General features: G+C 42.0%; 2 protein-coding genes across 10 annotated transcripts in view; one reads left to right on the top strand and one right to left on the bottom strand.

The window, feature by feature from the left end:
* Nucleotides 1–5,895, top strand: part of GEMIN5 (gem nuclear organelle associated protein 5) — a 41,665-nt gene extending 35,770 nt beyond the window's left edge. For both annotated transcript variants that reach the window (XM_067732363.1, XM_067732362.1), the window contains exons 25-28: nucleotides 1,082–1,244; nucleotides 1,873–2,377; nucleotides 3,745–3,841; nucleotides 4,405–5,895. In XM_067732363.1, coding sequence (XP_067588464.1) covers nucleotides 1,082–1,244; nucleotides 1,873–2,377; nucleotides 3,745–3,841; nucleotides 4,405–4,572 — 933 coding nt within the window. In that variant the 3' untranslated portion in view covers nucleotides 4,573–5,895. The remainder of the gene's footprint in view (nucleotides 1–1,081; nucleotides 1,245–1,872; nucleotides 2,378–3,744; nucleotides 3,842–4,404) is intronic.
* Nucleotides 1–21,854, bottom strand: part of CNOT8 (CCR4-NOT transcription complex subunit 8) — a 37,933-nt gene extending 16,079 nt beyond the window's left edge. For 3 of the 8 annotated variants that reach the window (XM_067732372.1, XM_067732373.1, XM_067732374.1), the window contains exons 1-6: nucleotides 20,380–20,536; nucleotides 14,931–15,115; nucleotides 13,548–13,741; nucleotides 11,364–11,525; nucleotides 10,484–10,628; nucleotides 9,676–9,786 (exon numbers count right to left, since the gene is read on the bottom strand). In XM_067732372.1, the coding sequence (XP_067588473.1) occupies nucleotides 9,676–9,786; nucleotides 10,484–10,628; nucleotides 11,364–11,525; nucleotides 13,548–13,741; nucleotides 14,931–15,047 (729 nt within the window). In that variant the 5' untranslated portion in view covers nucleotides 15,048–15,115; nucleotides 20,380–20,536. Of the gene's footprint in view, nucleotides 1–6,455; nucleotides 7,991–8,483; nucleotides 9,356–9,675; nucleotides 9,787–10,483; nucleotides 10,629–11,363; nucleotides 11,526–13,547; nucleotides 13,742–14,930; nucleotides 15,116–20,379; nucleotides 20,537–20,577; nucleotides 20,633–20,691; nucleotides 20,850–21,775 lie in introns of those variants that run through there. The other 5 variants (XR_010942206.1, XM_067732371.1, XM_067732369.1 and 2 more) reach the window with 5 other exon arrangements.
* Between the last annotated feature and the right edge of the window lie 5,150 nt (nucleotides 21,855–27,004).

Genomic DNA, 27,004 nt, shown 5'->3' with positions numbered 1-27,004 from the left:
CAAGTTGAAGTCCCTCATGTTCCCTTCCCCAGTGCCATTTCCCTGCCCTAGCTCACAAAAATTTCAGCCCCTGCATCAGACCACATGTGTTATTTTGTGGCTTCCTTATGTGATCATTGTTTGTAAGATCTTAAACATACCTGTGCACGAAGACACCCAGCAACCCCATTGCTTAGATATTTCACTAAAAGAAGTGAACCCAGGTGTCTACAGAGTCTTGTACAGAAATGTTCATAGCAGCTTAGTTCATAATAGCCAAATAGAAACAACACAAATGTCCATCAGCTGGTGAATGGGTATACAAACTGCAGTATATCCATATAGTGGAAAACTATACTATGCAACAATAAAAAGGAACAAATTACTAATGCAAAAAGAGTATCAGTGAATCTTGAAAGCATTATGGTAAGTCAAAGAATCAAGTCACAAAAGACTACATACTCTACTGTTCCATTCATATGAATTATAGAAAAGCCAAAATTATACTGGCAAAAACTAGATCACTGGTTGCCAAGGGATGGGGAGAGGGGAGGTGAATGCAAAGGGGCACAAAGGAGTATCTTACAATGAAAATGTTCTATGTCTTGATTTTGGTGGTAGTTATACCATATGTATGTGTGTGTGTATATATACCTGTATACATATATATATACACACACACATATATGTATTTGTCAAAACTCATCATATTGCACACTTAAAATTGATAAATCTTCATTACACTCCAGATTTTTTTTAATTACAGCTTTTAGTTCAAGAAACTCACTTTTTGTTTTAATTTTTGTTTAATTTTTTAAATTTTGTTTTAATTTTAATTTTTTGTTTTAATTTGCATTTAGCAAATGTCAAGGCATTTTCTTAGCATGAACAGACTTTAACACCAGACAGTGTATGTTGCTGTACAACTAAATATGAAAGTTTCCAGTGAGGAAGCAAAAATGGGTGGTGGAGATAGGGAGGACCTTTCTTAATTGTGGACTGTGTGTACTTCCCAAATGCAGTTAATAGGAACATTTCTGGTGTCATTCCCAGTGCCTGATGTGAGAGGATGTTTAACTGAGTCTCTGGCTCCTCTCTCCAGCTCCTGCTTCACATTTGCCATGACCTGACCTTGGCACTGCTAAGCCAGCAGGTGGCCTCCTGGGACGCAGCTGTGGAAGGACTGCTTCGGGCTGTGATCCGGAGCTACAACTCAGGAAACTTCACCATCATGCAGGAAGTGCACTCAGCCTTTCTTCCAGAGGGTAAAAGACCCCCAGCTCTGCTGGAGCACACCCACTAAAGGATGATATAACCACCGCCAGTGTTGTGGCACCAGGAGTACCTAGGTTATTGAAAGACAGACATGGGCCAGCGTGTCATATAGTAGGAAGTTTGAATTCTCTTACCCAACCTCCTTAAGAGGTAGCCAGAATGACTAAGCTGTTTTCCTTTACCTGGTCCTACCTACCTACCTCACTGCCTCCTATATACTTTCCTACACACAGCTCTAGAGAAATAGCAGTGTGCTCACAAGTTATTAAAAATGGAGAAGACATTCCTTGAGCTGCACAATTAGTCACTAACCTAAAACACTATGGTTTTTCAGAGACACAGTGGGATCTTACCCCCAGAGCCTTCAGTGGGACAGATGAAATACTTTTTCTATCATGCTTTAAATGGCCTGTAGCGATGAGGACACTGCCTTAGGCCAAGAAATGTTTAGCTCTGGTTGGCTTCTGGTGGAAAGCATGTGGTCCCATGGATCACTGCTTCTCTGTTTCTTGGGATCTGATATGCCTCTTGGGTGACAGGAAACAACATGTGGGCAGGAAGCCAGATTTCTGACAGATAAAGAAATGAACAACCCTAAATCCTCTTCTTCTCTCCTAGGCTGTGACCACCTAAGAGACAAACTGGGTGACCATCAGTCCCCCACCACACCAGCTTTCAAAAGTTTGGAGGCCTTTTTTATTTATGGACGTCTGTATGAATTCTGGTGGTCTCTCTCCGGGCCTTGCCCCGAATCCAGCGTCTGGGTAAGGGCTGCTCACAGAAGGACAACCTCTGTTGAGCAGAGCCAACAGCTTGACAATGTCAGCCCTGAAGAAACTGACCCCAAAGCTTCCCAGCCAGAGCCAAGCAGGACTCTAGAACTAGACGTGAGGCTCACAGAAGAAGGTGAGCAAATGCTGAACGCTTGTAAGGAGCTCTTTTCAGAAGAGCACGCTGGTCTCCAAAATGCACAGAGAACCATTGCTGAAGTCCAAGAGACTTTGGCAGAAATGATCCGCCTACACCAGAAGAGTCAGCTTTGTAAATCCACAGCAAATGGCCCTGATAAGAATGAACCTGAACAGGAAGCAGAACAGTCCCTCTCTAGTCCCCAGAACCAGTGGTAAGTACTGATTCAATACAACATGGAACTAAAATACCCTGCTGGATTCTCACATAGTACTTGATGAGATTGATCAGGTCACTTGGAAGCACCACAATGCAGTCATTAAGGCACAGGCTTTGAAGTCAGATGTGGGGTTCCAGTCCTGGCCCTGTTCAGTGACCTCAGGCAGGAAGGAGTCTTTAATGTCTCTGAGCTTTAGTTCCCTCATCCATAAATGGAGTACCAACTCCATCCTTGCTTGTTTTGAGAATTAAACAGAATCACAAATATTGTTAATAACAACAGTACAATAAAATCCTACTTTTGTGCAATAGATTCCTAAATCATCAATCATGTAAAATAGGGAGTTGCATTATTGCATCATTAATGAAAACCACTGATTTTCTTTTTTTTTTTCTTTTTTTTCACCATACCGTGCGGCTTATGGGATCTCAGTTCCCCAACCAGGGATTGAACCCGCACCCTCGTCAGTGAAAGCAGTATCCCAAAAAATACACAAAAAGGGTAGTGTACAGAATTACACACTAAACTGTAAAAAATCCCAAATGATCAGATTGCTGCAGCATCCTAATCATTTCCATTGAAAATAAGGGCCAGGTAGATATAGATGATTATTAATCACTTTAGAGCCCTTTTGCATTATCACAGGGCACTTGGCTATGGGCATTTGCAGTGATTAACAGTTACTGATTAGTTGTTTTGCCGAGTGCCTTTTACCTTGATTATGTCCCCCCGCAGCACAGGGCCTAAAATATAGTAACTAGCACAGTCAATAAACTTACAGCTATTATTACTAAACTTTTAAAAATTAAAGTTACATTTGTTGCTCTAAAAATACTACAAGTGAAATCCTGAGTCAGAGTTTTCAGTTACTTCTCTAGTGAGCTACCACACTCTAGGCAGCGCTTTATGTTTGGTTTTAGTAACAAAAACACAAAAAAGTTCTCTAACCCAGCGGCTCTTAACCTTTGGATCAGAGGGCCCCTTTGAGAAGCTTAAGACACTCTTCCCAGAAAAATGTGCATCCACACACCCTGAGGGTAGGAACCCAGGCTCTGTCTAACCCATTCCCCAGAGAAGTCCAAGCCCTTTGCATTTGGCTGCGGACTGAATCCCCTAAAGGTCCTTAGTTTTCATTGGAGCTCTATGTCTAAGAAGTGGGGATTTGGAAAGTGGTGAGGAACAAGACTGCATTTTGAAAATTTTATATCACATCACATTAAATTCCCTTCTCTTAGCCTTTGTATTTAAAGATAAGAGATAAAGACCCAGGTGACAAAGTAATTTTATTTACAGGACAATAGACTTAAAAGTTAGGGGCAAGACGTATAATTTGTACTTTTTTTTATTATTATTATCACTAGTAAAGAAGAAAAAAATGAACCAGTTTCTTTGCCTGAATTAACCAAAAGGATTACAGAGGCCAATGAGAGAATAGCTAAGTTTCCCGAGAGTATTAAGGTAAGATTTATATAGCAGTTCATTTGGTAAAACATTACTTTTTATATTATCAATTGACTACACCAAATTCTTTAATGTCATCTGAAATCTGTACACATTTGTATGTGCTTAAAAATTGAAGATCCAGTTGCCTTTGGTGAGCTAAAATGTTTTGTGGGAGTAGAATTATTGACACCACAAGCAATTTTATACCTTAGCCTTCAGAGAAATGTAACAAATTTTCTAATGACGAGGTAAAGTAAAATTACAGTTGGTACCATGTGTTTGATCGCTTACAAATGGATAGGTATATTTGGATGTGGCCCTAGTAGTAACAGAAGCATCATGTTTTAAATTCATTTGAGTAGGGCTCTAGAAAAAGATTGTATCATTTGAGAGGGACATCTCAGTTTTGAGTATCATCTCTCCTTAGAGTAACCGATGAAGTCTTAGGAGAGAAATGGCTCAACCGTGCCAGAGAAGTGTCATGAGATAAGACTTGAGACACTCATGCCTCTGTGCAGGTGTCTGTGGCTTTTTTTTTTTGCAAATGCTTCCTTATTTATCCCCGTGTCATCTTTCAGACCTGGCCCTTCCCAGATGTGCTGGAGTGCTGCCTCATCCTGCTTCACATCGGGTCCCAATATTCTGGCTTCGTGACCCAGGAAATGCAGCAACAGGCTCAAGAGCTCCTTCAGAAATACGGCAGCACTAAAGTTTACAAACGACACTACCAGACCCTCTGCACGTGAACTTTCAAGGACCTCTAAGAAACTGTGCCAAATTCAAAACATCCAACACCTTTCACCTCTGCATTTACACCTCGCCAGACATTCACTTTGATCCCTGTATGTTTCTGCAGTGATCCAGATAATACAAATGAGAGTCAAGTTTCAATTAACTCTACACTTAAACACAATGAAATCTGACTTTGGACTCAATTGTGGTTTCCTACTGGAAGAAAGATCATGAAAAGCCAGCAGTAGTTACTCAGAACTAACACCTGCAAAGTGATTGTTGATAAGCTCTAAAGCCTTATGCAGGTTTCATCCAAAGAGGAGAAACTATTTTAATCACCCAAAGTGTTACATTCTTAAACACAAGCTACCTTTATAAATGCTTTGCCTGATCATAAACATGTACACTCTTGTTTGAGGGTAGAGATTATGTCTTCCCTTTACTATTTTACCCCTAGCACTCACTAAAGAGTGTCTAGTATCTAATAGGTACATAATGGAAACTTTCAACTGAATAAGTTGGGAAACAGGAAGAATGCTCATCAATAGCTTAGACTTAAAGAACTCTAAACTGAGGTCATTGATACCAGCACTGGCTGACAACTAAGGCTTGTGATTGGTAGTTGACCTTACTGCGTTAGCAGAACACAGGAATTCAAGAACATCTGGCAGTACAATAGCACCCCCGTCAGCCACGATTTCACTTTCCACAGTTTCAGTTACCCCCAGTCAATAGCAGTCCAAAAATATTAAATGGGGAATTCCAGAAATAGACAACTTATCAGTTTTAAACTGTGGCCATTCTGAGTAGCATGATGAAATCTCACGGCGGTCCCACTCCGTCCTACCCAGCACATGACTCATCCCTTTGTCCAGCATACTCATGCTGTATATACTACTTGCCCATTAGCATAGGAAAACCACAAAGCATACATTACAGGGCTCAGTACTACCCATGGTTTCAGGCCTCTACTGTGGGTCTTGAAACATAACCCCCGCAGATAAGGGGAGACTACTGTATATGGAGGGGCTGAATTACACCCATAGTTTGTATTCTCTTGGTTACTCTTCAGGACCATCCCTTTCTGAGGATGACCACTAACACAGCCCTACATACACTCATATATATACACAAGGCAAAGTTCTTTACAGTTCTACTACACTTGTGCCCCTTTCTTTAGCACCACTTTTATAAGCTGTTTCTTATCTCTCCCATGCAATGAGCACACCCCCTACTCAACACTCAGTTCCTCAACCCTTCATCTCAACATTTCTCCTGACATGTCAGTAAGCCTGTTGTCAACTGTAGCAAAAATAAACACCTATTTTAAATCCAAATTTGTTAAGGATATATGTGTAGGGCTCACAGTCACCAGTATGCTAAAGCACCTTGGTTGAGAACCACTGACCTATGCTGCTTTACCACAAATCTTACGATAAATATATCTCTTCCAGTATGTGAACATCCCAGGCAAAATCCTAGATCTGCTCCTGTACCTGACTTCCTACAACCCCACATTTTTGGGCCAACAGACAGGATTGGAAACAAAGTCCTGAACCAAGTTTAGGATATCAGACGTTCAATTTATCCAAAAGAAGTCCACTAATTAATAAGTGAATCTGCCGTATATAATGGAGTAGCACCAGGAAGTAGAATTAAAACTGATTTCCTAGTAAGGCCCAATGATCAGCGAGGCGTATGAAGTAAAGGGACAATTCCACTTACACAGCTGCTCGTTAAAAGCTTCCTACAAAGTGAGACAATCTGTAATGCAAGCCAACTTGTGGAAAATGAAGGCAAGAGATAGGGAACAGACAAGATGCTTCCATATCACTGACAGCGAACAACCGTCTTCTAAAGCCAGCAATTCAGAGCTTTGAAAGACCAAACCTTCATGCCAGTGGTTAAAAAGAAATCTTTATTTTACAAAATTAAAAACATAAATAATATTTACAAGCATCTTAAATACCAGCTTATAATACTTGACACTTTTGAATCATTTTAAATTGAGTTTTCCATAAGCTTTTAATATGCAAGACTATTCAACCACTTCAGTGAGTTACCAGTTTTCATTTCCACTATTCCAAAGGGGTTTTTGGTTTTTTGAAATTGTCCATACTGTAGTCATTCAAAAAAAAATACAGTGTACTTTTTAAATGACTAGTTTAAAAAAAAAAAAAAATCACAGTCCTGAGCTTCCTACCCCAGTTGTGGGATATTACTCCAAGAGAACCCTATAAACCAAATTCCTTACTGTCCTGTTTACATGTACCCACTATAACTTTTTAAAGACTCACATTGCTGGTACTCACCATAATCCATCTACCTAACTTCTCCTCAGTTTGCTGAAAAGGAAAGGCAGGGAAAACAGAGAAGAGAGGCAGGAGAATACAGATGGCCATCTGAAATCACATTACTGAAAACGTAACAGACTTATGATCCAAAAACCTGCTCTTAGTAGTTTCCTTCGGGATCAAATCCAAGGTATTTTATGAAATGAAAACTTAAAATGATTTCACATGATGCACATGTGACAGCAAATCTCAGTGGCGCAATGGAACACAGACTTAAAGAAAGTGCTTAACTTAATACCCATTCTGGAGTTCCTTGTGAATAAAGGGTAGACAGATTCAGTAGAATTTTGTTTTTAAGGAAAGTTTTCATTATCTGGTCTTCATATTTCAGCACTGAGTAATTCATTTCCACAGAATAATACATAAAGACCAACAAAGTGTGAGGAAAGCAAACGTCCTCGAGAAGGGTCAAAATATAAACGAAAAGGAAGGAAGGAAAGGAAAGGTTCAACATCTGTAACCCACTTCACAAGACCACCACTTGGTTCCACTTTCCCTTGAAGCCCTCAGCTTAGCTGAGAATCACAGCAAGAAGTCTTCATCCTCAGAGATTAGCAACAAATTTAAAAGAAAAAGAATGACACAGGTAAGAGTTATATACATTTTACTAGTTTGTTTCTGACTTGTCCTGGATTTTAGAAGGTGTCAAATGAGCCATGGATGCTGGTGGCAGGAGGCAACTGGAGAAGAGAGGCTTAGGGATGAGGAACAGGGAAGACGTGTTTACAAATTCAGAGCAAACTCCCTTCTTCCGGATCTAAAAGACATCTTTTGTCTTCAGCAAAACAAAAGTCTTTCTGTCAACGCAGATGGTAGGTACAGTTTGCTCAAAAGAAGCATCTTCTCTTGGGGAGGAAGATAAGTATACACAGTCAGCACGTTAAGCACCACTCTGGGACCAGGCCCACCCTGCAGAGCCTCGCCGCCATCACTGCTGCATGTTGTTGATGATTGCCAGGATGCTCATCTTCTCCTGGGCAGAGTCCACATCCTCATTCTGCTTCTGGGCCACTCCCGTGCCTAGGCCATAGAGCCGCCCACAGTACTTGGCATCATCAATACTGTCCTCAAAAAACAACTGCAGAATAGGACAGAGAACCCCTGGTGAGAATCATGCCAAGAGTCATGCCAAGAATCAGGCCAAGCCGCAATACTACTACATCAACACCTCCCAGCTCTCTTAAAGCCTTGAAAACCTAGCCAACTAGAAACTAACTTCATAAAGAAAGGCTCCAAACCTTTCCTGCACAGTCTTTTCGTGCTCCTTTCTCTCTACATAGGCTCCCCTTTCTGAATAGACTTCAACTTGCCATGAGTTTTTACTGCCAGGATCCCTGTGCTGCTGTTGCTGTTTAATACAACTGCCTCTATCTCCTCCCTTCTCTTTAACAGGTAGTGCAATGGTGAAGAGCTTGAGCTCTAGACTCAGACTGACTCACTGTGTGATCTTAGAAAAATCCCTCCAACACTCCTTAAGCCACGGTTTCCTATCCATAAAATGGGTAATATAATAATAGGTTGTTACGAGTGAGAAAATGGACAGGAAGCACATACACAGCAAGGTATCTCACCCTTTTGGGCACTACTAGGCAGGATAACTCTCTGCGGGGGATCGAGGAAGGTTGTCCAGTGTATTGTAGCACTGTAGGATGTTCAGCAGCATCCCTGGCTAGTAGCACACAACCCAGCTCCCACAGGTTATGACAGCCGAAAATGTCTCCAGACATTGCCAAAGGTACCTCCGAGGGCAAAATTGGGAGCATGACGCTGCCAGCTTTGTTCTTCTTCCTCAAGAGTGCTTCGGCTATTTGGAGTCTTTTGTGGTTCCATACAAATTTGAGGATTATTTTTTCTATTCCTGTGAAAAATGCCACTGGAATTTTGATCAGGATTACATTCAATCTGTAGGCTACTTTGGGTAGTATGGACATTTTGACAATATTAATTCTTCCAATCCATGAGCCCAGAATATCTTTCCATTTATTTGTGTCTTCTTCAATTTCTTTCATCAATGTCTTAGAGTTTTCAGTATACAGGTCTTTCACCTCCTTGGTAAAATTTATTCCAAGGTTATTTTATTCTTTTTGATGCAATTGTAAATGGGATTGTTTCATAATTTCTCTTTCTGACAGTTCACTATTAGTGTATAGAAACAACATATTTTTTATATTAACCTTTTATCCTGCAATTTTACTGGATTCGTTTATTAGCTCTAACAGTTTTTTGGTGGAGTCTTTAGGGTTTTCTATATATGTCATCTGCAAACAGTGACAGTTTTCCTCCTTTCTGATTTGGATGCCTTGTATTTCTTTTTCTTGCCTAACTGCTCCAGCTAGGACTTCCAATAACATGTTGAATAAAAGTGGAGAGCGTGGGCATCCTTGTCTTGTTCCTGATCTTAGAGAAAAAGCTTTCAGCTTTTCACCACTGAATATGATGTTAGCTGTGGGACATTTGATAATTAATAGAACTTAGCATAAAATAAGTGGGTGGGTTCACAAATGTGTTCATATTTTAGAAATCAGAAGAAAAGCAAATAATTGCAAGGATGAGAGGTGCTAGGAACACCAAGTACACTTCTGAGTGACCTCCATTTCAGAATGCTTCTTTGCCTCCCAAAGCACATCTAATATACTGAACACATGAATAACAAACCAACCAAAAAAAAAAAAAAAAAAACCCACTGCTTTCAAGGTGATCACCAACTTCCAAGAGAAACTATAAATTTTCAACAAACCTCAGCCCAAAAAACCTTTGCCTTACCTCTTTCATCCTGAAGAATGCCATTCCCGTTAGCAGTGAGTCTGAGCCTGCCTGGTGCTGCCTTCCAATTCTCTGCAAATCCAACTGATCAGCAACTTCCTGAAGACCTCCCTGGAGATGTAAGGAAAACAAATATAATATTACAGACCCGACTTCTCTACTGGAGTCAACTATGTCTATTCTTGAGTTTACTTGTTGTGGTGACAGGAAGTAGGAACAGGCCATTTACTTAACAGGTCTTCCCCAGCAGTATCCCCTTTTTAGCCCTCCAAATGATACACTGTGTTATATTCCACTTTTCACTCCTTTCATTCTTTTCTGTATCGTTAGTTTTGTCAGACCTCCGCCCCTGAAAGTCCTCACTGCTGTAAAACAACGTTGGGGAAATAGTAAATGCCAATTCAATTCTAGATGGCAAACCTCTTATATCAACAATTTATTAGAGGAGGGAGTTCTTAAATTGTTTAGAGCTAAGAACCCCTCTGAGAGTCTGGTACACTGTAGACCTCATTCCTAGCAAATCATACATATACCTCATGTCTCCAACTGTTTCACTAGGTTCGTGGGCCCTAAGTGAAGAATGCCTGCCTTAGGGTGACAGTAGCAGAAGGCTCCCTTCATGCCCAGGTTAAAGACAGTTACCACACAAATCCCTCTGCCAATCAACTCTATATATACCCTGTCTAGCACCATGCTGGCACCTAGCAGGTACTCAAGGACACATGCTGAACAACTGCAATAAAGCAAAATGACAAGTCTGCGTTTTTGTCTTGTTGTCGTTACTACTATTAAGAAAAATATTGTGTACCTTAAGATTTTTGCAACTTTTCATCAGGTATTTCACATCATAAATGGATGGGAAGAAAAGGTTCAGAATGTGAAAGAATTCATGTTCCTCTTCTGGCAAACGAGAATCCGTAAGTAACTTAACCATGTAGCCAAAATCATAGCCACTACGAGGAGAGAATGAGGCAGTAAGGTGAAAGAGCAGGAGTTAACAGGCCCCAGCATTCAACTGCTTTATTTCTCAGAACTTACGATGCTACCTCATGTTAGGAACTTTCAGTTTTCCAAAGTAGTTTATCCTGTCCTCTGCACTTTCCACTAAATGACCACATAACAGATTAATATGGGAGATATATAAGAGAACCCAAGGGTTTATAAATGTGGGTTTTATTCATCAAAAATTCAAAAGTACTGAAAGGTATGGAGTCCCCTGGTGGGCTAGTGGTTAGGATTTGGCACTTTCACTGCTGTGGCCCACGCTGAATCCCTGTTTGGGGACTGAGATCCCACAAGCCAGGCGGGGCGACCAAAAGAAAAGAAAAGGTATTGAAAGGTAAAATAACTTCTCCTAAGGGGAATTTGGCTTTTGAGTACCAGGAAACTCCAGGCCAGCCATTTAAATGACAAGAAAAAGATGACCAAGTACTTCCATCCTTCCCACCCTCCATCTTTCCATTTGACATATGCCCACTGCAGCCACATGATACAGCCTAGTACTGTGTGAAAGAAACCAGTATGCGCTCCAAAGTGTTTTCTAAAAAACTGACATGTGAGCAACTGTTACCATTTCAACTTTATAACTGCTAGTGAGCAACAAAAGAGCGCCAAGAGGACTGCAAAAATAACATAAGAATTCAATTCTTGCTTCCAAAGGAAGAGAGAAACACTCTCTTGAGACTGACCTGTGAAATGAAAGCCATTTGACATTGTCACAGAGAACCACCCCTGATGTCATAAGCAGCTCTGCAAAGTGCAAAGTGTCAATCCCTTCCTCTTCATGCTTCTGAAACTGCAGTCCTGAGTTAGCAAGGAGATCTATGGAATCCTGGGAGTACATGTCCTCTCTAAAAAGAGAAGGTGTTTACTTCTTAGCTGCTGGTAAGGTAACAGAAGTAGTGGACAACAATATTACCATCACCTTATAAATTATAGAATAAGTATTCTTTTTTTTTTAATTAATTTTTTAATATTTTATTTATTTATTTTTGGCTATGTTGGGTCTTCACTGCTGCATGCAGGCTTTCTCTAGTTGTGGCGAATGGGGGATACTCTTCGTCGTGGTGCGTGGGCTTCTTATTGCAGTGGCTTCTCGTTGTGGAGCACGGGTTCTAGGCACGGGGGCTTCAGTAGTTGCAGCAGGCGGGCTCTGCAGTTGTGGCTCGCAGGCTGTAGAGCACAGGCTCAGTAGTTGTGGCGCACGGGCTTAGTTGCTCCGCAGCATGTGGGATCTTCCTGCACCAGGGCTCAAACCCATGTCCCCTGCGTTGGCAGGTGGATTCTCAACCTCTGTGCCACCAGGGAAGTCCCTAGAGTAAGTATTCTTGAAATACTTTCATAATTTAAGAATAAATCAATTCATTCCTTCCAGTATTCTAGCAAACACACAAAGTAATCTTACCTGTGACAGAAAGAAAAATGGGATTTTTGCCCCACAAAATAAGTATCTTAATTATGAAAGATCCACATTTTCTCATTATTTAATGAAAAGCAGGACTTCCCTGGTGGTGCAGTGGTTAAGAATGTGATCTTTTGTGTCTGGCTTCTTTCCCTTAGCATAATGTTTTCAAAACTCATCCACGTATAGCATATGTCAGTACTTTATCTCTCTGTACTGTGCAGTAACATTCCATGGCATGGATATACCACATATAGCCATTCCTCAGATCACAGACATTTGGACAGTTTCCAATTTGGGGCCTTTATGAATATGCTGCTATGAACACTCACATACAAGTTTTTACACGGATGTATGTCTTCATTTCTCTTGGGTGGAATTGCTGGGTCATACGGTAACTCTATTTTTAACCTTTTGAGAAACTGCCTGTTTTCCAAAGAGGTTGCATCATTTTATATTCCCAATAGCAATGCATGAGAGTTCTAATTTCTCCACACCCTCACCAACATCTGTTATTATGTCTTTTTGATCACAGCCACCTAGTGGGTATGAAGTAGTATCTCATGGTTTTGGTTTGCATTTCCCTAATGACTAATGGTGGTGACCATCTTTTCATAAGCTTACTAGCCATTTCTAAATCTTCTTTGGAGAAATGTCTATTCAGATCTTGTGCCCATTTTATTTATTTATTTATTTATGGCTGTGTTGGGTCTTCGTTGCTTCGCACGGGCTTTTCTCTGTTTGCAGCGAGCAGGGGCTACTCTTCGTAGCAGTGTGCAGGCTTCTCACTGCAGTGGCTTCTCGTTGCAGAGCACAGGCTCTAGGCAGGCGAGCTTCAGTAGTTGTGGCTTGCGGGCTCAGTAGCTGTGGCTCGCAGGCTCTAGGGCACAGGCTCAGTAGTTGTGGCGCACGGGCTTAGTTGCTCCATGGCACAGGAAATCTTCCTGGACCAGGGCTGAAGCCCGTGTTCCCTGCATTGGCAGGCAGATTCTTAACCACTGTGCCACCAGGGAAGTCCTTGTGCCCATTTTTTTTTTTTTTTTTTTGCAGTACGTAGGCCTCTCACTGTTGTGGCCTCTCCCGTTGCGGAGCACAGGCTCCGGACGCGCAGGCTCAGCGGCCATGGCTCACGGGCCCAGCCGCTCCGCGGCATGTGGGATCTTCCTGGACCGGGGCCCGAACCCGCGTCCCCTGCATCGGCAGGCGGACTTTCAACCACTGCACCACCAGAGAAGCCCCCTTGTGCCCATTTTTAATTAGGCTGTCTTTTTATTGTCGACTTGTAAGAGTTCTTTAAGAGGGACTTTACTTTTTGAGATTCTTTACTCCATCTTCTGCTTGACTACTCTCTCCAACCCCCTACTTGGGTTTGGTGAAAACAAAACTTAAAATTAATAAAATCAGTTAGAAATCAGTCTGTACAAATGTAGCAAATCTAATAACAACATTGAGAAGTGTCTCAGACACTTACGTAAGGTTGAATTTGAAGTTGAACTGCCAAGTGTTGATCCCAGAAGGATATTCTCCCTTCTCATTCGTGAATGTAAGTCCCAGCTGGATAATTTTTAAAAGGTCAACATTGCACCGTAAAAGCTGATACTGGTAATCTATGGAACTACGAAATTCACCAATGGGTCGCACCACAACACCTGGAAATTCTGTGTCCTAGAAAAGGAAAAAAATCTCTCATTGTAAGGTTTCACAAAACACTGAATGCTGAAGAAAAAAAAACAAGAAAAACACTGAATGCTGACTTGACCATTCATAAATAAAAATTTTACCTCAATTTATAAAAGTTATGTGAGAAGCCCCAAGCTCAGGCACAAAAATTCACCTTAAAATACTGATTTCATTGATGTATACAGAAGGAGCACTAGAAACATGAAGCTTTACACAACAACTTGGAGATCCTAAGCAGGATGTGAATAGAAGTAGTTGACTAACTCTAGGTCTATGAAGAACATTCTAGGTTCGGGAATTCCCTGGAGGTCCAATGGTTCGATCCCTGGTTGGGGAACTAAGATCCCACAAGCCACGCAGCACGCCCCCCACCCCGCCAAAAAAAAGAGAACATTCTAGGTTCATATACAGTTAATTAGGAACAGTCTAGGTTGAGAACAAAACACTATATAAATAAAAATGCAAGTACAGGAAACTGAAACAGCCATTCAACAAAAGTAATAAATAGCCACATTTGGCTTAAAGTAAAAAGCCTGGAACAAGATTAGAGAGAGTTCTGAATACCAGGCTAAAGACATAATTCTACACCCTCCACAGCAGGAGTTGCAAACTCCAGGCAGCTAACGTAACAGAGTAAAGTGTGCAGGGTATTAAAATGGTTATGAGTAATGGGGACTGGAGCAAACTAAAGGGTACATGCCACCCCTAAAAGAGGCTCTTGATATCACTATGATACGTGCCTCCCTCCAGCCACTCAGTGTCAAGCAGGAATGTAGACCCTATAATGCCAGATCTGTCCATTTCTTCCAGAGACACCAGAAATCTGGAGTTTAAGTAAGGTCTCTTGATTTTTAAATGTTGGCAACTACTTTTTAAAAACTGCTTTAACACTGCCAGTCAAATTCACCATACCTGTGGAGCAGATGTGCCCTATGCACTGAGACAACTTCTGCTTAAGGACTTGCAGACAAAAGTAACATCATAAACACTAGATACTAGAGGTTACATCCTTTTCAGACACACAGGCTACCTTGATGTTTCATAAAAGCAATATAACCTTCCATCATGTTTAATTTACCATGGCTTTAGTATAATCATTTCTTTCAAAAATCTCCCATTAAATATTCCCTAAGTCCATACCAGAAGGTGAGTCAAACAGAGTAGAGCTCTTTACCATGGCAATATAACTGTAACTGAGCACGATTTCTCGGATCTTCCTCATCTCTTCTTCTAGATTGCTGGCCCAGACTTCACAGATGACCTGGCTGTTCTCCACAAGTGCCGCAGGCATCCTGAAGAAACTTGAAGTCGCTTTCAGCTGACTATGTTAGAGGGGACTATGTCAATGGTTGATCTGATCTACATTCAAAAACACATTTTGAAATCACATTAATTTACATACTGGCATTAAGACATTAACAAAGATATCAAAACAGTATTTTACCATCACTTCATCAGCTTAAGCTAAAACATTAGGACTATTATATTTATTCTCCATTTTATATGATGAGGGAAACTGCCTTTGTCAAAACAAACACACACACACACACACACACACACACACTCACTCTCCCTCCCTCAGTTCTTTAACCTGAAGAAAATAAAATTACTTAAGAAACATGAAGAAACTTTTGCCCAAGCTACCCTTTAGCACAGAAATGAAACCATTGCCCTAAACCAGTTTTTGAGCCCTCTCCAGACTACCTAAAGACTAAAATAGTCCCCTGTTGACACAAATATGCCCTTACCATGACTTTCACATCACTTTGCACAGGGACCAAATCATGGGAACATTTCTAAAGGAATCACTTTAGCCAGTTTAAATGTACTGGGATCTCCAAAAGCCTGAAAGAATGCGGACCTGAACTCTCACACTGAAGTCCTAACACCGTACGATGAATATGGACGTGGGACTTGCCCCTCCACTCCCCCAAAAAAGGAAATTCTTTTTCCCGACAATCCAAAAGTCAAATACAACTAGAGGCAAATAGATCATGAAGTGAGAGATGTAAGTTGTAAAAACCAATCCCAAGTTGAACAAACAAAATGAAAATCAGAATTTATTAATGTCTACTTTTCAACATACAATATTATAAAGAAACTAAGTATCAATTCAACAATAAAAATAGAGAAGACAGCAGGTATAAATAATTCAACCAGAAGCAGAATGATTTACAGTGTATATTCTGGGAGGAAACTGGGGAGGCCACAGTATTCTACACGATAAAACTCAACATGGTTCAGCCTCAGAGTAATGCTGTTATTATAGCAATGATACGCTTAGTTATAAAAAGACAAAACGGAGCTTATCATAAGTGGATTTCCTTAAAACGCAAGCCCACGCACAGATCCTCAACACAATGTAAGAGTGGGCTCCAGCGCATATATTTAAGGAACAATTCCTAGAAAGAGTAAAACGAACCTTTGCTTTCTACTTTCAAGATAAGCAGATACAACAATAAGAATCTGGATCAAAACAAAATTGCCATTCTCAAGTGGCATCATTTCTCTGAGACACTTCTGAGAAAACAATCTATTGGTTTGTCACCAACCCTTGAAGATTCCATTTATTCAAGTTACTCTACGTTTTTACAGATGCTTCTCTGAAATTATAGTAGACTTACTGTAATTACTCTGAAACTTAAGTAGACTGTGGTAGCTTCCTAACAAATATGGGTGAACACTTCTTAAAGGCAGAATCCATTTCTTCTCATTTTTGTTCTATACACAACGGGCATGAATGAAAGGCAGGCAGATGAAGAAATCAAGAACATCAGAAAATGGCAGAAGTTCAGACTGAGTGTGTAGTAAATTCCCCTATCTGACCATAATTAAGAAAATGTTGGGGGAATTCCCTGGCTGGCCAGTGGTTAGAACTCAGCTCTCTCACTGCAGGGGGCCACAGGTTCAATCCCTGGTCGAGGAACTAAGATCCCACAAGCCACGCAGCAAGGCCAAAAAGACAAAAAAGAAAATGTTGGGCCTCAGAACTTTAGATTCTAAACCATGCTTAAGGTTTTCCCCTGCAAAAGGGCATAAAACCATTTCTATGCCCATTAATGTTAAATCAGTACCACTTTGCTTCCTTATTTCCCTAACTGAAACAATGCACTCCCTTTTTGGTGTCACTTTAAACACAACCATAAACTACTTTAGGGGAAGTGGGTATCACTAAATTGAAACATCTCCATAAAAGCAAAAGCAACTAAAGGGACTCAAGCAAAAATGTCTCTGCCCTCCAAGCAGCAAAGAGCAGACTTAAAAAGAGGGCAATTAGATATTTACATTCAACCCTTAGAACAAGGCTCCCCAGCTAAGAAGCTCTTAAGGTTTTATCAGAAGAACTCAGGAAACAATATGAAGAGGCTCCCTCTCGTCAAATAAAATATGATATGAACATCATTATGGATAATTACTACGATGCATCACTTTTCAGATACAGATTTAAATCCAGGAGTTCATAATGAACTAAGAAAATACATTTACTTGGCCACCACTGGAGAATGCTAATGAATGGACTTATTTTTAAAAATATGTATCTTGTCTTTCCTATATAAACTGTAACCCCAAGTAACCAAATAGTTGAAGGAAAGTTTCTCTTTATAAAAGTTGTATAAATAAAAATAAATAGGGAATGACAGACTATCACCGTTTTGTAACCCCTAATGAACTTAGAGATCTGGGCAATAATCATAATGGCATTTATACGGAATTTCCAGAAAAGGCAACTCTATAAAGGCAGAAAAGACTACATGGTGGGATGGGACTGAGAGTTATATAAATGGGAATGAGGTATCATACCTCATGAGGTGACCAGAAATGTTCCCAAACTCCATTAAAATGATTATTGCACAACTCAGTAAATTTACTAAAAATCACTGAGTTTTACATGAAAATGGGTGAGTTTTATAGTATGTAAACTATATCTCAATAAAGTTGTTAAAATAATCACTAGGGCTGTAATCATCATAAAAAGTGCCTCAAAACAACACATCACCACTATGAAACAGTCTTGACCAAAAAAAAATCTAACTTGAATCTGACCAAGCCTCTAGATTTAACTACCAATGTACAGAAAATACAGACAGAGAAACATATTAAATGACACCAGAGAAATGCAATCAGCAAAATCCAGAAACTTCTATACAAAACTAGAGAACCCAGCTTCTTCAACAAATAAATTACAAGAAATAAAAGTAAAAGACTCTCAGGAGATCTATCAGTCAATCAAAACATACAGACCTAAATTAAACCCTGCTCTAAACAAGTGATAGGAAAAAAAAATTATAACATTTTTGAGACAAGCAGGGTTTTGTTTATTTTGCTTTTTTTTTCTTTCTGGTGTTATACTGTGGTTATGGTTTTTTTTAAAAAAAGCGTCTTACCTTTTATAGATAATGAAAAAGAGTTATAAGTGATACAATATGAAATGTGGGGTTTACTTCAAAATAACAGTGAAGAAAACTCTCAATAACTTTGTACAGTACTATCTTTCTCTACATTTTACAGATAAGAAAACTGAAATGCAGAGACAATTTTAAAAGGTAGTGTCCATGGCTTCCATTTCCAAGAAAATTCTTTTTTACAATATAGGGGTTGGGGATTAAGAGGTACAAACCATTATGTAAAAAATAAGCTACAAGGATATACTGTGCAACACAGGGAATATAGCCAATATTTTATAGTAACTGTAAATAGAGTATAACGTTTAAAAATTGTGAATCACTATGTTGTACATCTGTAACTTATATAACACTGTACATCGACTATAATTTAAAATTTTTTTTGGATTATTTTTAAAAGCTAACCATTGTATACATATCTGACAAACAAGGAAGTCAAAACCAGACCAGTGGCAAAACATTTAAGATATTCTTCCACCAAACCCTTACCTAGGAAAACTTGCAAGCCCCAAATGTAGTGCCACACAAACAATGAAAAGGAATCACATTGCACACATTTAACTTAGCATAAATTACTGGATATGCTAGCCAAAAAAGAAATAATAATAAAATAATACTAGCAATTCTGCCTGCCACTTTCCACTCAGTGAGCACATGCTCCAGTATGAGCCTAAAATGGGGATCACAAACATACCATTCCCCTTGGTTATTAGTCTTCCTCCTTCTAAGCCTCTCAGAGCCAGCACTGCACAGTGCACCTCACAGTGCAGAATGACTCTATGCCATTCACTTATGTTTATTTGTGCAACATAGCCCCTAAAGGTAAACCTAATTACTCTACCTGGGTTACAACCAAAGAAATAGTAACAAGTTTCAAAACAGAAGGAAAAATGACTGTGCTGGATTTACTGAGAAACACTATGGCCACCTCGAACTCCACACCTTCCTAAGGAATTGTTAAGGATAATTTTGGTTGCATGCACTGCTTGCCTTGCAGGCTGACTTGAAAACTTGACTGCCACCTGAGCTACTCTACATGAAAGCAAAATACAAGCCCTGATACCTGCTGTTTCCCAGTACTACACCGTATAAGAAGGTCACCCAGGAGTTACTGAGGTCTCTGCCCTGCGCTCATCTGTAGAACAAACTGTGCAGTTCGCCCCCCAATGATCTACAGTGTAAACTTCTCCAAAACAAAGCTGCTTACTAACCCAGGAAAGCTCTGAAGAGCAAGTAAATGATAAAGGCAACCGAAAGCTTTCTCTGCAAGCAATCCAGAGTGCCAGACCTTGCTGGAGAAAAGCATGTTTTGGTTTTTCTGATTGTGTTTTGTTTAAGGATAAGAGTGCAAGGAAACAATAAACATCACTTCCCCATTCTAGACGACCGGACAAAGGCTTTGCCGCGCATGGGTAAGATGGAAAAGGAAGTAGCAGCACTTCAGAAGAAATGGCAGCCGCTTGCAAGAGGGTTCTTTCTATCCACGGCCGCGGGGGCCGCAGTCCTCCATCCCCGCCAAACACAGTATCCCAAGACACCACCCTCGACCGAACCGCAGTTCAACCAGATCTTCAAACCACCCATGGGGCCCAGGCCTGTGAGCTGGCTCCTCCAGAGCCAAGAGCTCGGGTTCATAAAGCCACCGAATAGCAAGGAAAAGTTGCGGGGACGCAAGAACCAAGAAGGGGAAAGCCCGCAAGGTTCCAATGTCAGGTCCTCTGACTCACACCGTCTCTCGTCATCCTTCTCTTCCTGTTCAGGATCACTCTCCCTCTTCAAAACACCCTCATCCCTTTCCTCCTCCTAACTCCTTTTTTTTGTAAAACGAAGGTTTTTAAATTGCATGCCTTAAGGACAGAGAGACCTAAGTTCGAAGCCAGGACACGGACGAGCTGTGTGGCTTTGCATAAGTTACTTAACCTCTCTCGTGCCTCAGTTTTCCCTTCTTGTAAAATGGGTCGTCTAATGGTGGTGCACACCTCGGAGGGCTGCTGTAGGGGGTAACAGAATGAAGCATATAAGGTGCTGGCACATATCACTAGAATATTAATATCGTGTGGTAGTGGTGGTTATTATGACTACTATTCGACGGACCTCTTTCTCTTTTCACACACCCTGTCCCTCTCGCACGCTCCCACTCCCCTTCCTCCCGCAGGCCCCCGATGGCCTCCCACACTCTCTCATCTCACGCTCCTCTCTGATAAGCGGGAGCCCGCTTACCCTGACCGGCAGGCCCCGCGAAGCGCGGGCAGACGGGCTGGCGGACAGACTACCCGGGAGCTGCGTGACCCGGTGCTCTCCGCCCGCTGCCCCGGATCGGCTACTGGAACCGAGCGGCTCAGTGAGATGAGCGCCCTCATGCCCAGAGCGACCTTACGCACGGCCCTCCAAACAACCTGGCCGCACCGCTCTACCCACCCGATCCTCCCGACTCGCCTGCTCCCTTCCCGTCGCTCCAGGCGGGCGCGCGCCTGACGCTGCCTGCCCCTCCCCTTCTGCGCGCCCCGGCGACTCCGTGCGTGTTCGCCCAACCTGTGAGCTCGCGGGAGCGGCGCGCAGGCACAAAACCAAGAGGGCGCCGCGAAAACGGCGGGGCGGGGCGACCTCAGACGACGCAAGTGAAATACGGCCCCCTACGGCCTTTGCTGGGTTAGTTTCGCTGGTTCAATTCACCAGGATCACTACTCCATTTCGGTTCTACTTCTGTGCGCTCACAGGGGGCGTGGTCTAGAACTAGCCCCCCCCCCGTGGTGGGCGCGGCCTATCTGAGCCCGAGGAGAGGGCGTGGCCCGTCTGACCAAATCCTCCAAATTGCAACCTCCCCGTCTACCTTCTTTGAAGGGCCATTAAAATCGGCGGAAGCTGAGTTGGGAGGAGGTTCGCTAGGGGAGATCCTGACCGCTTCCTTCTGTACTAATGCGGCCCCCTGGACCTTCACTTACAAAACCTCTACCATACGGCTTCCTTTCTGGCAAACACTGGGTTGGGGGTGGGGCAGCACCCCGAAACCGAGTCTGGGTGACGTCAGCCAAGGCCCGCCTCCCCCCTCCGAGCCTCGGGGAGCTGAGCGAGCAGCGTTACCATAGCAACCGGCCCGCTAGGGTCAGCTCGAGTTACAAAAAAGATGCAGCCTGGGTTGGGGAGACGCAGGAGGAGCGCTGGCGCCCTCCCGCTTCCCGAGAAGGTCCGAGACCCGGCGGACGCTAAGCGAGCTCGCCAGATCTTCATTGAGAGACCAGTGGGGTCCAGGCCTATATTAGGAGGTTCCTTCAAAGCTCCCACCCGCCCTCCTATTCTCTGTGAATCCTGTTTGGAAAGAGAGCTCTTCGCCAACGCCTGTCCTTAGCAGCGTTTGTTCTCCATTGGTGGGAGAGAAGACAAAGCACTGACCTCCCGCACACAGCTATCAGTTCCGGGCCGCCCTCCTAGTCAGTCGCGCAAGACCTCCACCCTGTCCCTAAGAGAAGGTGCGGACTCCCCAGAGCATGGCTGTGGTCATACTCCTTGATGCCTTCCCTCGAAAGGGGCTGTTAAGTGGATAGCAAATTCACCCCCAAGTCCCTGCACCTTCCTACTTTTAACCATTTCCCCCTAAAGAGGCTCTGCAAAATCCTACCTCCGTTTCCGAGACTGGAGGCAGGGCAAGTCTTCAGCGGCAAATTCCAACCTGGATTCCCAAAAGCTAGTCTCCAGGGACGTGAACCACCCCCACCCCACCCTCCACTGCCATCAAATGCACTTTCTGAACACTCCTCCCCTTCTCCCCTTCACATGAGTGTCTGTCTCCTTATCTGCAACATACGGATATGACTATATCAGCGGATGTTTGCGTTAATAAATGGAAAAACCACCCCACACTGTAGAAGATATATAAGTGTATTCAATAGATAATTGTTTCTGGCCTGTCTCAGTTTGTTATCCCCGAGATATTCAGTGTTTGTTAGCTCTGCTGCAGACTTAGCACCCTTGTCATTCTGTTCAGCAATACTGTGATGGAGAAAGCAGGTAAGCCGCTCCCTTCCCCCTGTCCTGTGAGTTTCTAATATTCTGTAATCCACTCTGAAATTACATTCAGGAGAGCGTAGGCCTATCAGCAGCTAGTCGCATGAAGAGCAGCCTGTTTTTTCCTGCAGCACTGGGCCTGGTGTGCACCGAAACAATCAAGCAGGAAACGTACCCCATATCCTTCCCCCTAATGCACCCTCACCCAGAACTGATGGTTCATTTCTCAGGTCACTGAAGACAAGGGTAACACAAACACAATGATGGCTTGTGTTTCCAGAGACCTTGGAGTGTCTGTTGCAAACAATGGATTTTATGCTGCTCTTATTGCAAAATTAGAACAATTGTGTAAATCACTGATTCCTGATGGGAGGGAGGCCCCAAACAAATAAGAGGGTAGTTGGAGTAGAATATATTCATTAATACATCACATTCGAAAAAAAAATATTGCTTGTGAACTACAAACTATAGAAAGTAAGGCTTAAACATCATCTCAGCTGGGAGAGTACAGGTTTTAAAAAACTGAGGAAAACATTGGTTGTAAAACGGGTCTCCTTAAGAACCAGACAGGGTGATTTCCTTAGCCAGCCAAGCCTTTCCGTTATTACCAAGTCTAAATAAACCTAACGAGATGAATTTCTTAAACTGGAATATGTACAGGAAGATAAAATCTAAAATACATATTTGGGTTTGAAATATTTTGAAAATGGAGAAAAAGGTAAATGCCTCCAGGCATATAGTACTGCTATATGAGCCCAAATCTCAAAATCCTTTATAGAGTGCTGACACACCTAGATGCCTGTCAGCTGATTAATTCCATTCCATTACAGTACCCACTGCCCCAGGCTTAGACAAGGTCTGTCACTTTGTATGATGTTTTTTAATCAGATTATATATATATATATATATATATCTTTACATTCAACTGAAGATGCATCCAGCTGTCTGGTTTCCTTGGTATAGTTGGATAAATTTCCTGCTTTTGAAGTGTGTTGTCCCTGCTTTTCCTACATAATAGAAAAACCTTCTGACTCTTGACAATTATCAGCAGAGCATCAAACTTCCCCTAAATGTAAAGCAAAGATCATGTTTCATGACTAAGCATTTGAGTATTATTTTGATCTTTTTATTACAACCTGAAAAACCTTCTGATCTCTGATTAGGTCAGAGATCAGAGTTCATTTTTTTAAATCCAGAAATAAGTATCATTTTATTTGTATCTCATTTGATTTTCCTTCTCCCTTGGAGTCTACTAAACTAACAACATTTCAAAATCTACCAATAGTAATCATAAGACTTATTTCCACAGCTGAGAGGGTCCATCAAGGTGTCCTAACTAATACATTGCCCTAATTTCACAATAATTAAATAATTTTAGGTTACCCAGCTCCCAAAGATAGGACCAGGATTTGAGTCTTCTGATTTCCAGTCCAGTATGGGATTGGGTGTTCATCCAATCAGTTGTGTTTATGGTCCATTTGCTATGGGCAGGGCTGCATTTCAGCACTGGAGGATGCACTAGTGAATGAAACTGATATGGTTCCTGACCTGGTGGAGCTTAACATTTGGTGGCAGGGACTGACAATAAAACAAGTAAGCAAGCATTCAAGTAAGAAATAAAAGGATAATGAAAATTTTGATAGCCGTCATGAAGGAGACTAATGAGGTAAAAGTCATGGAGAATAACTGGATTGGGGGACGATATAGGCAATTACTTAAGACCTCTCTGAGAAGGTGGCATTTGGGCAGAGATAAGAAGGACAAAACGAGAGAGAGAGAGAGAGAGAGAGAGAGAGAGAGAGAGAGAGAGAGAGGCATGAGCAGTTGGAAGCAGTAAAAGGATTAGAAATGAGTTTTCTGTGTTAGAGGTAGTGAAAGGCCAGGGCAGCCGCCAAGAGGTGGAGCAAAGGCAGAGTGGCTCCACAGGAAAGCAGAGGCCCAGTGAGCCTAAACCCTGGGAGGCTTTAAACTGCACTCTATTCAAAGTGCATCAGGAAACCCAGAAGGATTTTACTTACAGGAATGACCTGATCCAATCTATGTTTGTTTTTTGTTTTGTTTTTTGGGTTTTTTTGGCCACACGGCATGTGGGATCTTAATACCCCGACCAGGGATTGAACCCATCCGTGGCCCCTGCACTGGAAGCGCTGAGTCTTAACCACTGGACTGCCAGGGAAGTCCCCCGATCTATGTTTTTAAAGATTACCTTAAAAAAATAAATAAATAGGGACTTCCCTGGTGGCGCAGTGGTTGAGAATCTGCCTGCCAGTGCAGGGGACACAGGCTCGATCCCTGGTCCAGAAAGATCCCACGTGCCGTGGAGCAACTAAGCCTGTGCATCACAACTACTGAGCCCATGTGCCACAACTAGTGAAGCCCGCTCACCTAGAGCCCGAGCTCTGCAACAAAAGAAGCCACCGCAACGAGAAGCCCGCGCACCACAGCAAAGAGTAGCCCCCCGCTCACCACAACTAGAGAAAGCCCACGCACAGCAATGAAGACCCAACACAGGCAAAAATTAAATAAATAAATAAATAAAAGAAGACCTTGACTCTCAGGGTCAGAGAATGGAGTAAAGGCAGAGACATCTTAATTTTTTTTATTTGAATTACAGTAAATTTGATAAGAAAAGAAAAGAAAGCTAGCTTCCCCCAGGCATGATAAATACGTCACCTATGGAAATATTTGATGACAACTTAGGTAATTTTACTAGGTGGGTCTGACTAAGAGTTACTTGCCACTAGTTCTTTTGAGTTTTGTTACTGTGAAACTCATGAAAGCTGCTAACTGAATATTCAGTACTTTATAAAGAAGAAAGTTGACCTCTGTCTGTACAGAGCAAGGCAAACAGAAATACAAGCCAATGGAAAGAGAGCACATCAATACAGCTAAGAGTAAAACTTTTACTTTGGGACTCTCTGGTCACTTCTAAAGCTCTCTTCTCTAGCTGTCCCTTCCTCTCCCTGTTCGTGAATGTAACAAACCCATCTCTGGTGTTACAGCCAGATCTCAAAAGCCCCTGTGAGGTTTTCTTTTTTTTTTCTTAATGTGACCAGTGTTGAGAATCTTGTTTTGAACTTCTGTAACATTCTGTCATTTTCTAGGAGCAATGGGATCCAAAGGCTTCAGAATATCTCTGAAGTTTCTAACCAGATGTGTTTGTTTGTGGGATAAGGGATATATTCCAGAAAAATTGGTAAACACAGTTATAAGTCTCAACTCCATTAGAAATAGAATGGGCCTCAGAGATCCTCTAATCCAACTGGCTCATTTGACAGATGAAGAAACTGAGACTCAGAGAGGCCGAGGTCACAAAGCTGGTCAGTGGCAGTGCTCAGTTTGAACCCAGATCTACCTTCTTCCAGGATCTCAGGGCCTCTCCTCCTTTAAAGGAGATCAGCTAAGGGAGGGGCCATCTTACACAACCTTGAAATAACAGGAAAGCTAAGCAAGTCCTCAAAATTAGAATGGAGAGAAAACCCAGAGGACCGGAGAGATATTCTCGTTTGTGCAAGCTCTACTGAGAACCTACTATGTGTGAGAGTTATTAGAGCCATGAAGGTACATAAAGCTTCTATTTGACCTGATTACAGAAAAAATTACCTGCTACTCTAGGGAGTGTTGAACACATAAGCTAAGAAAGTTCAGAAAGAAAAGAACAAGTGATTTCCCTCGTGGTGCAGTGGTTAAGAATCCGCCTGCCAATGCAGGGTACCTGGGTTTGAGCCCTGATCCGGGAAGATCCCACATGCCACAGAGCAATTAAGTCCGTGCGCCACAAATACTGAGCCTGCGCTCTAGAGCCTAGGAGCCACAACTACTGAGCTCACGTGCCACAACTACTGAAGCTCGCACGCCTAGGGCCCGTGCTCCACAACAAGAGAAGCCACCGCGATGAGAAGCCTGTGCACCACAGCGAAGAGTAGCCCCCGCTCACCGCAACTAGAGAAAGCCCACGTGCAGCAACGAAGACCCAACACAGCGAAAAATAAAATAAATAAATTTATGTATAAAAAAAAAAGAACCAGAGGCAGAGTAGTGGTCAAGACAAGGAAGGAAATTCTGGGTGGGAGGATTAGTATAAGCAATTACTTGGAGGTAGGCATGACAGAAAATATAAAAAATTTTTCTGTACATAGCAATCAATAAATATTTGCACATGACAGTGATGCTTAGAGCATAGGAAAATAGGAAGTAGTGAGGAATAATGTTATATGAGAGGAGGTAGATTAAGGCGGGCCTTGGAAGTAGGTAGCAAAGGTTTGATCAGGGCACGAGGCAGACTTGGGTGGCCAGGAATATATACATTATGCAAATATCTGGAATATTGAAAAAAATATTGGTACCTCTAAAAGGAGAGATGATGAAAAACAGGAACAAGTTGTACAAAATAAAATTTGTAACAAACATTGAATGTTTACTGAGCTTTGTGCTGTGCAAGGAGTTAGTCAGGGAAAGATGACTAAGATATGGTCCTTTATTGGCCCAATAAAGGATGACACATCTAGACAACGGGACAGCACTCAGCCTTAAAAAGAACATTGTAGCTCTTAAAGGTACTACCTGGAACAACCTCCATATGTGCGTGCTAAGTGAAAAGAGCAAGGAGCATAACAAGCATATACGGTAAGCTGTTTCTAAAGATGGGGAGATATATATGTTTCTATTTACAGAGACAAGCTCTGGATGGATATACAAAACACTCGTCCCAGGGGTTGCCTCTCGGGAGAAGTAGAGGACTGGGAAGGAGTAAAAAAAGACTTGCTTTTTACTGTACACTCTTTTGACCCTTTTGTTTTTTATATTAGACATTATTACCTATTCAAAAATAATTTTTAGAAAT

This window comes from Pseudorca crassidens, chromosome 3 (assembly GCF_039906515.1).
Source record: "Pseudorca crassidens isolate mPseCra1 chromosome 3, mPseCra1.hap1, whole genome shotgun sequence".
NCBI lineage: Eukaryota > Metazoa > Chordata > Mammalia > Artiodactyla > Delphinidae > Pseudorca > Pseudorca crassidens.
Note: the sequence above shows the minus strand (reverse complement) of the source record. Positions and strands in the feature narration are given on the sequence as shown.